General features: G+C 47.4%; 1 protein-coding gene across 4 annotated transcripts; it reads right to left on the bottom strand.

Moving 5' to 3' along the window:
- Nucleotides 1-455: 455 nt before the first annotated feature.
- LOC124479563 (GEM interacting protein) lies at nucleotides 456-15,543 on the bottom strand. 4 transcript variants are annotated; one of them, XM_047038346.1, is made up of 22 exons: nucleotides 15,094-15,543; nucleotides 14,579-14,722; nucleotides 12,226-12,313; nucleotides 11,791-11,893; nucleotides 11,619-11,682; nucleotides 8,975-9,100; nucleotides 7,522-7,586; nucleotides 7,237-7,344; nucleotides 7,054-7,134; nucleotides 6,572-6,733; nucleotides 6,257-6,394; nucleotides 5,770-5,960; nucleotides 5,298-5,392; nucleotides 5,146-5,208; nucleotides 4,911-5,006; nucleotides 4,586-4,746; nucleotides 3,973-4,149; nucleotides 3,742-3,879; nucleotides 3,370-3,572; nucleotides 2,934-3,267; nucleotides 2,067-2,169; nucleotides 456-1,763 (listed from the first exon to the last, which is right to left on the bottom strand). In XM_047038346.1, the coding sequence occupies exons 1-22, from the start codon at nucleotides 15,305-15,307 to the stop codon at nucleotides 1,084-1,086; spliced, it is 3,534 nt and encodes a 1,177-aa protein (XP_046894302.1). In that variant the 5' UTR covers nucleotides 15,308-15,543; the 3' UTR covers nucleotides 456-1,083. The 4 variants fall into 4 exon arrangements, with proteins under 4 accessions (XP_046894302.1, XP_046894304.1, XP_046894303.1 ...); XM_047038348.1 differs by lacking the exons at nucleotides 14,579-14,722; nucleotides 15,094-15,543 and adding an exon at nucleotides 13,786-14,071 and having other exon boundaries at nucleotides 8,975-9,198; XM_047038347.1 differs by lacking the exons at nucleotides 14,579-14,722; nucleotides 15,094-15,543 and adding an exon at nucleotides 13,786-14,071.
- Nucleotides 15,544-15,714: the final 171 nt, after the last annotated feature.

Raw genomic sequence — 15,714 nt, 5'->3', positions numbered from 1 at the left:
GATGGGTAAAATACTGACGTTTTGGAAATTTCGTAAGGAAAGACGGTGTCGAAGGTGTCGAAACCATATGGTGTCGAGAGTTTTTGATACTCATTTATCCCATTTAAAAAGTGACTAAGATAGTTGGCCATGCAAAACTCATCTTGATCTATTAGTCGCATCCAACGTAGTGGCACAGCTCAGACCATCCAGTGAGGTAGCTTTGCTTCCGTTTTAGTAAAACTTATAAGACTAAGATCAAAATATTTGGAGAGAATATCTAGTTTAATTAGATGTGAGAAAGCTTCACTTCAAAATACATCGGTATAAAGGCAGTAGTCTTCTGTTGTAATTGTCGTTCCCTCGTGCCCCAGTTTGTGCACTGTTGCTTCTCGTGCAAGATACTACTGCCCTCTTGTGAGTCTAGAATGTAATTGGAACTGAGTCGTGGGCTTTCATGAAATAAAAGAACCAAATAAGAGTACATGTTTTTTGTTTATTAATAGAAATAGTCCAGCATTGTATAATCAGCTGCCTTTGGAACCCAATATGAACATATATAGCTGTTTACATGAGACTTGTTTTCATTTTGTAACACCTGTGGTTGTTAATTCTGGAATTTACAGACAGATGTGGCCACCAAGCCACTAAACATTTAGTCTATCATCTATGTCTAAATATTTTGTAATCAATCTGATCAAATCCTGTACACATAGCATAGGCCTATTTGACCCACAACTAATCTGTCTGTGTTTGAAAGCTGGTCTTCATTTCAAAACTGTAAAAAATGGGTAACTTAGCCATTGACAAGAATAAAGATATGGGTCTTAGTCATTCAAGAGTGATAGACCATGTCACTGCTATTTTTAGGCTCAGGAACAATCTGCTAATTGAAACAACTTCAGTTCACACAAGTTGTTTAAATAAGTAAGCATTTAATTGATGTAACTTTCTAGGTCTATGGTGTTTGGTGTGAGTATGTCAGTGTTACAAAACTAAAGACTGCTTTATTGTACCCCTGAGCGTATTTTATTGTATCTCTGAGTGTTTTTTTATATGTGCGCAGACATTTCTTCCAAAGTAGGTTATTGGTTCCAATCCTCATTAGACAAAATGGATGGGCTCATCATTCCCAGTATCGTTGCGCCTCAGCTTCAACCCAGACAGGATTTTCTGGGCAGGTCCAGTAAGGCTCTGCTCTGCAGGAGTTCTCTGCAAGGACTGCCTTAGTGGCTGCCTCTCGCAAACTCTCAGCCTGTTGTTGGATTGATTGGTGTTCCGATCAGTCAGGGATGCGGCTTGACTCTCAAGTCCCTCCTGCCGAGTGAAGCTCAGCTTTGCATTGGTCATTGTTGCGGTTGCGGCTGTTGATGTCACAGATGCTGCACCTAACCCCAGCCTTCCCTGTGCGACCTCCCAGAGGCGTGTCTGAATGCCCGGCTGCTTCTCAGAGCCATGTCCAGCATGACTGGGAGGGCAGGGTGGCTCCAGGGCAGTGCCTACGAGCTGGGCCTGGCTCAGGGCCCCTGGCTCTGGGGAGGAGCTGCTGCTGCTGCTGTATGCACTACCAGTCTGGGTCCTGTCTGTGGCCTCTGCTAGCACCTCCTCCCCAGGCAGGCCTGTCCGAAGGCCAGAGCTGTGTCGCTGGGCTGCTGGGGTGGCCTGTCGCTGGTACCTGGCTGTCTGCCTGCTTAAGTTGCACCGGGGGGGTGTTCCAACGGGAGGGTCTGTCTCAGCCAGCGAATCTGCTAAAGGAGCAGCTGTAGCCCCCCTCAGAGCCAAGACTAGAGGAGGGGAGAGGAAAGGAAGAGGACAATGAGACTAGCAGGCGTACACAAGGTCATTGACAACACACTTCAGGAACACCCTTGGGGGTCTGACAAGCTTGCAGCAGAAGAAAGCAGAGGAAAGCAGCGGTAACAGCTTTAATCCAGGACATGACTTTGACTTTTGGGCTTCATTAAGAAAAACACCACTAAGTAGATATACTGTCAGACGCTACAGCTACGAATACAAATGCCACACAACCAACAAAATCCTTGTTACTAACTCAACTTATAATGACTGTGGTACTTTATCCCGCATACCTGCTCTCTCATTGGTCTCAGGGCTGAGCTGGTCCACTGCCTCATTGGATGATGACTTGTCAGATATATAACCCTCGCTTGAGTCTCTCTTGATTGTTCGAGTCTGTTGAAATGACACACAAACTCTGTGTTGGATGTAGATGTTTGGGGTACTGGACCACGTAGACTGTCTCTGACATCAGTCAGTGAGGTCATATTGAGGTAGACCAAAGAGCAGCTACAGGTAAACAAACAAGACTATTCCACGGCAAGATCAACATACTGTCAAACTAAGAATTGATGTAAAGACATGTGCTCCCCTGTCCCAACAAACTCAAGGACCACCCAAGGTTTGCCTTTATCTTTGACCTGTTGTAGAATATATGTATATATGGATTTGAAGAATAAAATGTTCAAAATATTCACTCCTGAAATGATGTCAACTAGAGAAGTATTGTTGGGTAATGGCTGAGAGCAGCCATACTGAGATGGACATGTAAGACCTGGCAAAGGAGCTTGACCACTTCACAGGCCAGAGAAGAGACTAGCGTTAATCCTGACACCGTTAAACTTGATGCTAATCGTCTCAGTGTTAGGCAGGACACAGCCCGGTTGCAGGCACAGAGCGACAGGTAGCAGAAGAAGCAAGTGCAGAAGCAGCCCAGGCGGAGCTCTCGTCTCGCTGTGTGCGTGACTGAGAAACGCGGGGCTCAAACGCACTGTGTTACCAGAGAAGAACTGAGAAGCAGAAAAGCTGGACGAACACGGACATTTCCGAAATAAATCAAAGGTTTGAAGATTTTCTTGAGGAAAATGTTTTTTTTTCCCAATGTCATTAACTGTCATTCATAATAAAATGACAAGGGGAGTGTATGTGGTGGTTCTTACCTCCAAGGAGCGCGGCCGTTCTCTGGTGGAGGCTTCAGGCGCCTGGGGGGCAGGGGAGGAGGCCTCCTCCGCCAGGGGACAGGAGGCCCGGGGAGGGGTGTCTGGAAGAGGGGCAGTGGGAGGAGGTGGAGGGGGGGTGCACAACCTCTGGGGAGGACCAAAGATTTGTTGGTGGTGTGTGATGAGGAACTCCACCAGAAGTGCTTGGTAGGTGGTCTCCAGGAGGGCTATCATAGACACATCCACTGACACTAGGGGGCGCAGCAGGGTTGGGCCAAACACGATGCCTAAGTTCCCTGGAGACATCTTGTTCTCCTCATAGCTTTCTGAAACCCTGCAGGGGGGGGAGAGAGAGAGAAGAATTTGAGCCAATCAGAGACAGAGGTGATCTCGTGTGAATAAATACATTTGAGCAAATACTGTGTCAGCAGTATACCGGTGGAGGTGAATCATCATGTGCTGCAGAGTGTAGTAACGGTATGGAGGCAGTCTGTCCAGCAACTCTTTCAGGCTCTGAATGATAGCCTCCACTATCCCATCATTATCTTCAGTGTGTGGCCTCTCAGTCAAATGCTGGATCTTCTTTCCCACGGTGATGAAGTCATTGTACAGGTCAAAGGTCAACAGTGGTTCGGGAAGCTATGGGAGGTAAATTAAGAGCGGCGTATCGATTGAATAGCCACGTAACATGGATTGACTGTAAAGCTAAAACATATAAACGAGGGTTTTAATCCTGGTCACGTCCGTTCCGCGTCTGGATTCAGCTCTGTGCAGCATAGATTATCATGAGAGGGATCAGAGACATTACCTCCTTAAAGAAATGCTTGAGGACTGAGGTGATGTCGTGCGGTGAGATGCCCGAAAGGTCCACCTGCTCCCTCTGAGCCTCTAAGGCCTGGCACAGCTTCTGGATACGGGGCTTGGAGCCGCTGACCCGATACACCCCCTGAGAGGAAAGGCAGAGAGTGGAAAGACTGTGGCTACCTCCACATCGCGTCCGACCCTGCCGACAGCGCTGCCATATTATGCACACGTTTACCTGCACCGTTAGGGCTCGCCTCTCTATCTCGGCTGTGCAGAGCGGCACCACGAAGGGCACCTCGTCGGGTCTGTCCCGGGGCAGCAGGGAGAAGCCCACCCCGAACAGGATCCCCTTCCTGTACTCACACTCCAGCTGACACACATCCAGGCACTTCCTGTGGACTGCCAGGCCACACTGAGGGGGAGACGGACACGTGTGAGGAACACTGCAAAGTACCGTACCGCTCAAAGGTTTGGAAACACCTCGTCTTTTGTCAGCTTTTGAGAGACACGTGCATGTTCCTATTGTTTATATGCAGCATACTAAGTCGTTTAACACGGTATGACGTTTTACTTTGATCCAAATGTACAGATATTGGTACAAAAAGCTTAACTTTCATCAGTTACCTTCGGAGCAATATTTGGAGAACATGCCGACTCATTATATACATGCAGGTTAAATGCCCCACAGACCGCGATCGAGCGATGGATCGCGCATTAAAAACACGTGGGAGGCGTGTTTTTCTCAGAAATTATAAAAGACTCGGCGTCTCCACACGTCTGACAGGCCGTGTACGTGTGTTCAGCTGGGTTACGGGGTGCGTTTGGTCAACCACGGCGTCGCTCCCCACCTCCTCACACTCGATCCCGTTCACCACGATGTAGTTCTCGCACTGTTTGCACTTCACCATCTTGCTCTTCATCTTCCTGAGGTGGTGCGTCAAGGCGGCGCGGGAGGTCGTGCGCACCTTGCACACCGCCCCGTTCCCCTCGGGCATGGAGTCCGGACACTCTGTGAGGGGCGCAAGTAGACGTACAAGCTCTTAGACAGTGGACGGTACACAGCATGGTGTGAATCACTTTGTTCCTGCCTATACAAGAAACTGGGTAAAGATGGTCCATACAGTACAGTATAGCAACAGAGTAGAGGTTCTGTATCAGTTGGATGAGACATACCTGATTCCAAGACTGTCCCCATGTCCCTCTCATCGAGGTCGTCTGATGACATGGTCCCAACGGACGGGGCTTTGGGAAGTCTTCTGTTCCCATGGGCTGCAACGAGGAGTAGACCAATCAGAAAGGCAGATCAGAGAGAGAGTCAGAACCGCAGAGCATGAAGACGGTTTGAAGGCCTGAAGGCGAACGATCGGAATGAGACCGCAGAAGGCACGTTCTGTGAGGACAAGCTTACCTGGACTCGACAGGGATTCCATGCTCCCTCCCATGCTCTCACTGTCACTGTAACCCGCTCTCCCTGTGCGAAAACACAACACGTCGCAGAACGCTCAGCCAATGAAATGACACCACACAACGACACCAAAGCCAAATTCTGGCAGTCCTTACGTCCATCGTTGGGTCGTTTCCCCGAGCAGTCCTCTGGCAGAGCATATGAATCCTGGATCGAGTTGAGGGTGCTGCTGGCTTTGCGACGACCGCAACTATTACACATGAAGAAACGTGGGAACAGAAACACGGACAGACTTAATCACGGCTTGGCCTGTGTGGAAGAAAACAAGGGCCGGGTTTCCCAGATTTGTTAAGCAGCTCTTAACGCTAAGAGCTGTTTAAGAACGTTTTAAGAGCGCTCTAGAATGCTCTTGCAACGTTCTTAAGAAGCTCTTAGCGTTAAGAGCTTCTTAACGGATCTGGGAAACCCGGCCAAGGTCCGTCTCCACCCACGGCGTGACCTGAGGTCTACGTTTTGGAGTTGATTTGTCTTTGTCAGTCAGCCGAGTGGAGACACAGAGACAGCCTGGACTCAGGGTATCCACGCCATGTCACAGTAGCAGGGGAGGACCGGCGCTTTCTGCAGTACCTCTTTCCCTGGGGGATAAACTCCTGGAAGGTGAAGGCCTGATGGGGCGGCTCGTGCCGGCGTCTTGCCAGGATGTAAAGCAGGTAGGGCTCGCCGGGTTCGCATGGCCTGCATGTCAGCTCCAGGTTATGGTAGCCCAGAGGGATAGATTCAGTCTGCTGCCGCTGGTAGAAGAACATGTTGACTGTGGCCTAGCGGCCAGAGACGGGAACAGGAGGACAGAGTTACTAGTCTCATTTATTCAATCCCTGTGTTCAGCCCTAAACAGGTTTTAATAACATGCACAGTGTTTCATTCATCTAAAGCGACATACAATGGTCGGTGGATTTGAACCGGCAAGCTCTTGATGTGCCTGTCAAAGGCACTCTAGCACTGAACTATACCTATTCCTATTGATTGGCTATGGCCCTGCTAGTTCTGGCTACATCAGCTCTCTAGGAAGACCCCATTGGTCAGTGGAACTGCTCGTTCAGTTAAGGGGACACACCTCTTTCAACACGGTGTCCCCCTGGCAGATCAGCTTGCGCGTGTGAACGATTATCCTCTCCTTGACCTTCTCCAGCTCCTCCTGGTGACTATTGGCTTCACTCACACACTGCTTGTATACCAGCTCTGCCTCGGTCACCTGGGAGAGAGAGAGAGGTTAGAGATAGAGAGAGAGATAGAGAGAGAGAGAGAGAGAGAGAGAGAGAGAGAGCGAATCAGATGATGGCCAGTATAATGTTGTCAACTGTGTCTTCAATGAAATCAAGGGCTAACCAAGTATGTAAGGGACATGTTCCAGGGTTAAGAGTGGTCTTACCTTGCCCTTGGCATCGTCCCTGGACTTCCTCCTCTTGTCCAAGGTCTTGTGACCAGCGGTGTCATCCACGGCCTTGGCCGTCACGGCCTTGGCCTTCTCCAGGTCCTCCGAGCGCTGCACGTACAGCTGGCGAGCCTTCTTCAGAGACGCTACCGCCTCGTTCTAGGAAATCCCATCATGCAGTTGAGTTCATATTCCATTTAGACATTTCGTCATTTAGCAGACGCTCTTATCCAGAGCGACTTACAGTAAGTGCAGGGACATTCCCCCCGAGGCAAGTAGGATGAAGTGCCTTGCCCGAGGACACGTCATTTTGGCACGGCCGGGAATCAAACCAGCAACCTTCTGATTAATAGCCCAACTCCCTAACCTCTCAGCCGCCTGACCCCCCGTACAATATACAGTGAGCATGAAGCAGCACGATATCGTCCCACCCCTCCCCATAACGTGAACGCGTTCCAGCCCGGACACAGGACACTCACCATCCTCCTCTGTTCTCTGGACCACTGCTCCTTGAACTCCCTGCGCCACTTGTCAATCTCATTTTTCTTAGCAACCAGGGCCTTCCAGAGAGACACAGTACAATTACATCCCAGCCGTCACACTGAAATTGTGGATTCCATCAATGTCTATTAGCTTGCGTGTGTGTGTGCGTGGAGGAGTACCTGGTAGCAGCGCTGCTGCAGCAGGTCTGCTGTATGTCTGGCACAGTTGCTGTTTTTCACATCCTGCTCCAGGGCCATGGTGTAAATATACTGGAGGGGCATCATGTCCTGCACACACACCAGCCATGGTTTCACACAACGGACACCAGGCATAGACTAACAAACACTCGATGGGAGGATGAGGTATAGAGGGACTGCCATTCGTCTACGAGCCAGGTCATATGTGAGGAGTGACTGCCCAGCTTACGCTGTGCAGAGAGTTGTCTGTTGTGTGGGGAACAGTACCTGCTGGGAGACACAGGACTTGGCCGCCTCGGCCACCTTCAGGATGTTCTTGGCAAACTCTTGCTCTGGAACCAAACAACAACCATCATTTCACTGAATATGCCGTTATAAAAATCGATACCGTTGTGCGTCTGTGTTTAAATGTGGCTGGTCACATACATTTATAACTAGAAATGAGTTATAGAAATATTACAAAAATACTGATGATTTGGTGTAGTCGACAGTGGAAAGTGGACATTAAAAAAAGACTGTACTTTATTGAAAAAATCTATTCTAACTGCCTCCAGGCAGAGTCATTTCCAGAAAGAAAGTCAAAGGCCTGATGGAAAAAGTAATCGATAGAGAAAAAAACGGTAGCCAGAATATCAGTATTGACAGGATGTCTCGGTGGCTTTTATACAAACATTATCAATGAGAGCCAGATCAACATGATCCATTTAGAAATATCTATGGTAACCAAAGTGCCAGGCTTTTAACAGAGCTAACCTACTGTGCTCACGACTGACTAGCAACCAAAGAGTGTGCCAACGCTCAACTCTCACCACAGGGTCACAGTGTCGATACCAGGTCAGGACCTCTGTAAAGGCTCCCGCACATCATTTAGGCTGTAAATGTTCTGTGACTGATTATGTTTCAGTGATTCTGTACTTGCAGTACAGTTGCTGTAACTTCACCCTGTACCGGTTGACTGACACCGTCACGTGAGGAACTTCTTTTCTTCCCTCACAATATTCGGAGCATGTGAAGTGTTTTGTGCAACGTTAGGTGCTGTGAACACTACGTTTCAGTAATATGCCCTCTTTCTTAGCCAACGTCCAACATCTCCACCGAGTTTTTGATCTGGGTACCGATGTTGGATGGCAGCCTGGTGCCAGGGTAATCTCTTTGCTGTTCGTGTAAAACGCCATCCTCCCCATTCTCCTGCTGTTCCCGGTTAATCTGCCCTGTAATCCCTGTCATTCTGGGGTTCGCCAGGGGGACGACACCGCTCACTGTCCTCATCACTGATCAGGCTACCGATTAGATTATCTGTGTTATCGCAGAGACATACGCCCGACGTTTCTGCACTCAAACACATGCCGTGCTTGTTCTCAACCAGTAGAGGGCATGGTTGAGAATCCTGTGCCTTGGGTTGCTCAGGTCATACAATCCTATTACAGACTAATAACACCATACATTCTCTCTCTGCAGGCTGTATTTAGACTGGCCGCTATTCCAGGAATGATGCGACTGTTAACCTTTCTGAGTAGGTCTGCTTCGGTACCTGTAATTACGATTCCATAAAAACCCAAGCAAACAACTGACAGCATTAAACCAGTAGGAAACAGCTTGAAAATGCCATCCTTTATTGACGATCCCATTAACCTAAATTTGAGAGGACATGTTTGTATTTAATAAATACCTTTTATGCGTCTGATCATGTTTGGATGTATCAGCTAGTCCGGGGACTCACCCAGGCAGATTCTCTTCTCCATCCAGGCCAAGAGGTCTTTGGCGTAGCGGCACCACATCTTGGCGTACTGGAGAGCGATCTCCACTCCGCCCTCACTGCGGCTGAGGGCCAGGTCAGCATCCTGGGCTGAGAGGGAGTACATCAGCATCACTGGAGACCCAGCATAGCTGTACACCCAGATAACCCTGGCAGAGGGCCTCTGCCCCACTGTCACACAACCCCCTCTGTAGAGTCACAGATTGTGTAAAAAAAAGAAGAAAAAAAGGGGGTTGATAGGGAATTAAAGGCAGTCCTAATGTGTCATCGTGGTGGACTTCAGTACCCTGGTTATGTGGTCATAAAGTCAAGCCTTGTGTGGGAAATATTTTTTGGGAGAGAAATGCCCACGTTTTTCCTGGCCCCAGCAGAATGACTACAGTATTAAAAGGTCCTCCCAGGATCCAGAATCGAACATCCAACAACAAGCTTTGGCAAGGTTTCTTCCCTTCTGCTCACTCTCTCTCTCTCTGCTCCTCTGGCCTTTGACACCTGTCCCAAAGCTCTTTTCTAAGCTACAGACAGAAGTCAATGCCTTCTACTCTCTCTCTCTCTCTCTCTCTCTCTCTCTCTCTCTGCTCCTCTGGCCTTTGACACCTGTCCCAAAGCTTTCTTCTCAGCTACAGACAGAAGTCAATGCTTAAGAAGGCAGGTCCCCATCGTGTTAATGACGTAACCTCAGCAACCTTGCTCGGGCTGGTCTGTGGTCGGCTGGTCTGTGCTCGGGCTGGTCTGTGGTCGGCACGGCAGGGTGCGGGTGTAAAGTCAGATGTGAGCAGCAGCACCTCTCGTCTTCCTCTCGGACTCAGATGATGTGCAACCACCGTGGTCATGTGCTCCTGCCCTCCCTCTCGCCTCCACTCTCTCTTTTCCCCTTTCTCTCAGTCCTCTGTTGCCTTTCGCTGCAGTCAACACGTCTGCCTTCTCATCCACTCACCAGTATGCAGCTCTATTTTGGAGAATATTTTTCTTTGTGTTCTTCGCGTGGTAGTGTCCACTCTCCTTGCGCCCAGTCAGCAATTTTTTTGCAGAACCCAATTATTGGTCACATCCAGGCAAAATCCACAGGAAATCTCCAGCTAGATTGTATCCCATGTTGACATCTCTTGCTCTCTTTCTTTGGGTGAGCCTTGGAGTGTCTGTTTCCTCCTGCTTGCTTCTTTGCTCCGCAGGGCTGGGGCTGGGGATTAACCAAGAAGGTTCCAGATTGTGGAGTGACAGGCTTTAGAGCAGAGCAAGGTTTACCTCCTGGTGTGTGACTCAGCTCCTGGGGGGAGGGGGGGGGGGGGGGCGGAGGATGGTAGCTCAGCCCAAACTAAGCTGTTGAGGTCCCTCTTCCATCATTACGCACAAACACAATTTCTGTACCCGCCCATCCAGAGAATCTGTAACGGTCGGTCTCTGACCAGCCATCATCAGAGGTGGACGTCAGCGGTCTCGTCTGATGAAAACCCCGTTTGACATGTCCGCGAGGACATCAATTGTTTGTTGTAAAAGCTAGTTACATAAGTGCATAAGCCTGCCCCCTATTGTTATCGATCAATTTCTGTCACACACGACACACTTAGGTACATTATCGAGAGATCGATCAGTCCCTGCACATGGGGGAATGTCATTGCATGAAGCCGGCACCAGACCACTCACCTCGCCCCAACTCCTCGGCCTTCTATTAGGTTTATGACATATCAGATTAAAACTGGTAGCAGAGAGAATTGGAGGGTGGGAGGGGTTAGAGTCGGGTGGTGTGAAGTAGGGTTGATGGCCTGCAGAGATGTATGTCCTTCCATGCATTCAGTTCCCAGAGGTTTTCGATATATACTTCCGCGTTACTCAAACACTATATGCATCTGCTGTTATCCCTAATCTCTACTGGGCTGGGCATTCCCAAGAATCTGGGAGAGATTGAGCTCATAGAGACACCCGTCTTCACGGGTCTGGGCTGGTGATCACATGTTGGGTATGGCTCCGTACTCTCTATTCTATTCTCTTCTCTCATGTCTCCTCACTATGTTCCCTTTGAGAGCCTTCTCTCTGTTTCTCTCCCTCCACAGATCCCCCGCTCTACTCCTTGAGAGTGAGGTAAAACTTGACAGCAGATGCCCTGTCGTCTAATCCTTTCCCCACCCCCGTCTTATCTTGATCTTGTCTGCTCAGGGCAATTAGTCCATGAGACTGATTAGATGTAAACAAGAGAGGTTGAGATTAGGAGCTGTGACAGAGCTTATGTAGAACTGTGTGGCTGTGGCACAATGCTACTGTCGCCGGTCCCGCCCTCACATCGCTCATCCCCCTGTTGTGATTGGCTGTCCAATGCTGTCCGTCACATAGCTGTGTTGCCACAGGAGAATGGGATAGTAAGAGGAACATATGGTCCTTGGGGTGTAGAGATCTCTGAATCAGTAACCTCCAGGACAACAATGTCCTCTGTTTACAATTAAGTGTAATCTTCCATTGTAATGCTTTGCATACTGTAAACTATGTTGGCATAAATCCATTCAGGCTGATCTCTGCCCGTAATCAAGCCCAATTAAACACAGCCAGCACAAAGGGAAATAACATGAACATGTTTAGTGTGCCCCCACATGCAACACACGTGAAATTAATTTACCTGAGAGACTGCCGTCATTTTCACAGCCATCAGTGCCCAGCTCTTGGGAATTGACATTGTCACACTGTTGAGAGTGACATAGGCATGTGTAAGTACACTGGAATCAGTGTCAGAAAAGTGACTGAAGACCATTCTTTCTGGTCCATGTTGTAGCACAGTATGAAGCTCTCACCACACTATCCTGCAGCTCTGAGGGGTCACAGTTCTGCATATCTGTAGACGGGGTCCCTGGCAGAGACTGGGAATCAGGGTCCTGCAGCAGTTCATCCACAGTACTGAGGAACACACACACACAAACACACCCACACAAACACACCCACACAAACATTCACACACACACACACACAAACACACACATGCAGGCACACACGTACACACGCACACACACATACAGAAAACATAGGGTAAATATAATACACACGGATACTGAGTCATGTGATATCAGCCAAGGAAGTCAGAGGAAGAAGATCATTTGATGTCACGTAGTTGGATTACTAACTCACTTCCTCTCTTGTCATATTAGACAAAAGCATGGTTCTCACTGGACTTATTTAGGGGTTTTGAGTTAGTGGAAGCTCAGTAAAGAGCTCTTATATAAAACACTTACGAGTAAACTAAAGACAACTCAAAGGCATCAAAGTCCCGAAAGATCTCGCTGTAGCGCTTGGTCTCTGATCTGATTGGAGCCTTCACATCTGGGAGAGGAAAGGACAACAAACAAGACATTTTCAGAAATATGACTATAAATGTACTGAGCATACTCACACCTACTAACGGTTCTTCAAACAGGATCACTTTCAAACATTTGGGTAGGAATGGCCTTGTGTATGAGCCAGCACACTTTCACTGAGATGTTTTTGTGGCTTTGACTAAACAAGGCATTGCTGTCTTTTTGAAGAAGAACAATAAACAACAGAAAATGACTGCGTCAACTTTACGGCCAACACCCGGCCCATTACAGATTTTGTGGAGCAGTAAAGACAGTTTGTTGGTTGAAATTGGGCTGGAGAAGGTGACAGCATGTGCAGTAGTATTTTTGTATGTAAAAGACATTCGCTCACAAAAACAGTCCGGTTGCCATTTCAACACATTGACAATTTGCTGAGTTTTCAGTATTAGCTGAGGAGTGTGAACAAACACACTTTAGCTTCAAGCAGGATTCAGCTGTGTGAGGGGTACTGTTGGTGAGGAGAGTCATTTGAGAAAGAGAGAAGCTATGGTGTTGAACGTTGATAAGGAAAACAAGAGAAAGGAAGCTTGAAATGGAGTCCTGCTCGTTCTGTAATTTGACACATGCTAAAACAGAGAAACAACCAAACTTTAATGAAAGTGTCTAAAGGACATTGGATGGTGCACAGCTAACCACGGGGAAGCCACAATATTTCAGACTAGCGCAGGTAAATCGTGTTATACTTTGGAGCAGACCATTCAGTTGCAGTGAAAGATCCTGCAACTGAAACACAACAACATCGAATGAGAAAACCAGTATCTCCGTGCTTCTTTTCATTTAGGTCAACCACATCCTGCTTGCAGTTTGAGTCATGTTCTTCTCTGAGGACAGAAAGCCTTTGTCTACAGAGGTTGTCAGATCTTAATGGGGAAGGATAGGTATATAGGAGTTACTTTATCATAGCTATATTTAAATGGTTCTGTCCAACGAAGATTCTTCTGTAAAATTTGAATTGATTTCCAACCTATGACGTTTATGAAAGTCCTTGAGCTGATGGTGACGGTTCAAATTTCAAAGCATGTTTGTAATATAACATGTGTATTAAGTATCCATATTTGTCAATTCAAATACGGTACATCTCCTTTTTGTAAGGAACTGAATTCAACAGAACAAACACCTACTGTTTCTTGTAATAATTGAGGAAGAGCACAGGAAGTTCACTTATCCTGCACTGACTGGAAGGATGTAGCATGCAACCACAAGCACACACTGAGAAAGACACCCCCAAAAAAACTCTTGATCAAAAAAACCCGAATGATCCCGCGCACAAATGTATCTGAGCTACAGTCCAACATTGGTACAACAGGTGCCCTGCCCTCGAAAATGTGCACAAGCAGCAAAAAGCTTCTGACCAACTAAAGCCAGCATTGGACGATGTGGCCACTGAGAGAGGTGGGCCTTTCCCTGATCATCTCCGTGTAACCTGCTGGTACTCACCTGTGGATGTAGATGGCTGCTTGTCTGGGATCTGTGCTTCCTCCATGTCCATATCTCTCTGAGCCTCAAGAGCACGCACCACTGGCCTACCACGGTAACCACATCAACTCTCTACTTGGCCTTGGTCTCTCTCCGACATGAGGAACAGAAGCTTTAGAGCCGTGGACCCAATCAATTCCCTATTTTGGATGTGTGCAAACAGCTACAGACTGTGGACGCTTCTGCTAAGCGGTGGGTAGGACTCTTGCTATTTGCTCTTCTTGTTCTCAAAAACATCTCTAGGGGAACGAAGTTGGCCAATAGGTTGACACCATCACGAGAAGAGGAAGTGTGCCTCTTTGTCACATAAGCCCCACCTACAGTGTTGCACGTAGATAAATATGTGTCAGGGAGAAAAAGAAGGTCTGTTTTAAAAAGTGGGTTTAAGCCACATTCGTAAGGGTTGGTTTGTTGTGAGCAAGGAATTGTGTAACATTCAGGTGAGTCATACGTCTTCTGTGTGTTGCATTACTGATACCTTTGGCCAAATGAGAACAAAGAAATATATCCATATTTATGGCTTTCATAAAAGTGCTGTTGACAAGGTGATGAATGAGGTGAGGGTCATGCCATGTAGGTATTACAGTTGTCAATATGCCAGTTTTGACCTTTGCCCTTTCTCCTTTCTTGAACCGTGTTCGGTCTCAGTGTATGACTCACAAACACGTTACCACCATCAAGAAACACTTCACTGAAACCCAGCAATTTATATTGTACAACAGTGAGCGCTTCACAGACTGAGAATGTGACTGACCTGACAGTGAGTGGCAGAGCACAGACAAGTAATGGCTGACAGGAGGCCCAGCAAGAGCTGGGTAACGCTCTGACAGCTGCTGAAGTGAGTCCTGCAGGGACTGCAGTCTTATGGCCACACTGAGCTGAGAAGGGCAACCTGGCTCTGAAAAAAATAAGAAAATGGCTGGTGAACCATGCATTTAGACTAATCAACTCACAGAGCTAAGCTAACACAATTTGGCCGTATAGCTTTCACAAAGTTGCTACCGGCATTTCAACTGTCACAATTGCCAGTTGCCAACTTCAACACTTGAAGAATGAGGACACCGTGAGGTTGTCGCATGAAGTCGTAGGCTATGGTTCGGTAATTTGTTATGGTCAAAATAAATAAATAAATTCAATTACACATTTTCGAAATAGCTGTAGTAGTTCTAACATTACAAAACGTGAGCTCCTGCTACACGAGTAAAATGTTACGCGCATTTCATCCCTGGAAGTCTATTTAAAAACGTACATGTCAGTAACACAACTTACCACCACTATAGAAGAGTAGTTTGAGTTGTTTAAAATTGCTGGCCACTGTGCGAAGCTTTGAAACTGTCCATGATAGGTTGTGGTACTCCACCATCCTCCCAACATCGCTTAGATGCTGCGATGGTGTAGAAGTAAAGCCTGTGCCTGTCAATTGTGAATTATTATCCACCAGACCCTCCGGCCCATTGAGTAGGTGGGCATTATCCATGTCCATCCGCGACGTTTACCGAATCGATATTTCTGACGTCTCCACCAATGGTTTAAAAGGCCGATTTGTCATTCCTGAGCCATTTCATCGCGTCAATTTTTCACTACAGTAGCCTAAAACTGTATTGAAAGATTTCAGAAGACTTCTGAAATTGTGTAAATTAAAATAAGGAATTGTTTCCAGTGGTTGAGGACATTGTGTGTCCTAAACGCTAATAGGTTTCTGTTTCTATTCCATCTAACTTTTGTTCCTCAAAGCACCTTGCCCAACAGCATTCCTATGTTGAGACTTAAATCGTCTCAACTCATGACATAAGTAATTGTTATAAGGGATAAAAATAACAGTGGCTCAAGAACAAAGCAGGCCTGAAACGTCACATCGAGTCATGATTTAGCTGTGAAGGCCACATTATC

This window comes from Hypomesus transpacificus, chromosome 17, assembly GCF_021917145.1.
Source record: "Hypomesus transpacificus isolate Combined female chromosome 17, fHypTra1, whole genome shotgun sequence".
Lineage (NCBI taxonomy): Eukaryota > Metazoa > Chordata > Actinopteri > Osmeriformes > Osmeridae > Hypomesus > Hypomesus transpacificus.
The sequence above is the reverse complement of the archived record's forward strand: the minus strand, read 5'-3'. Positions and strand labels throughout refer to the sequence as shown.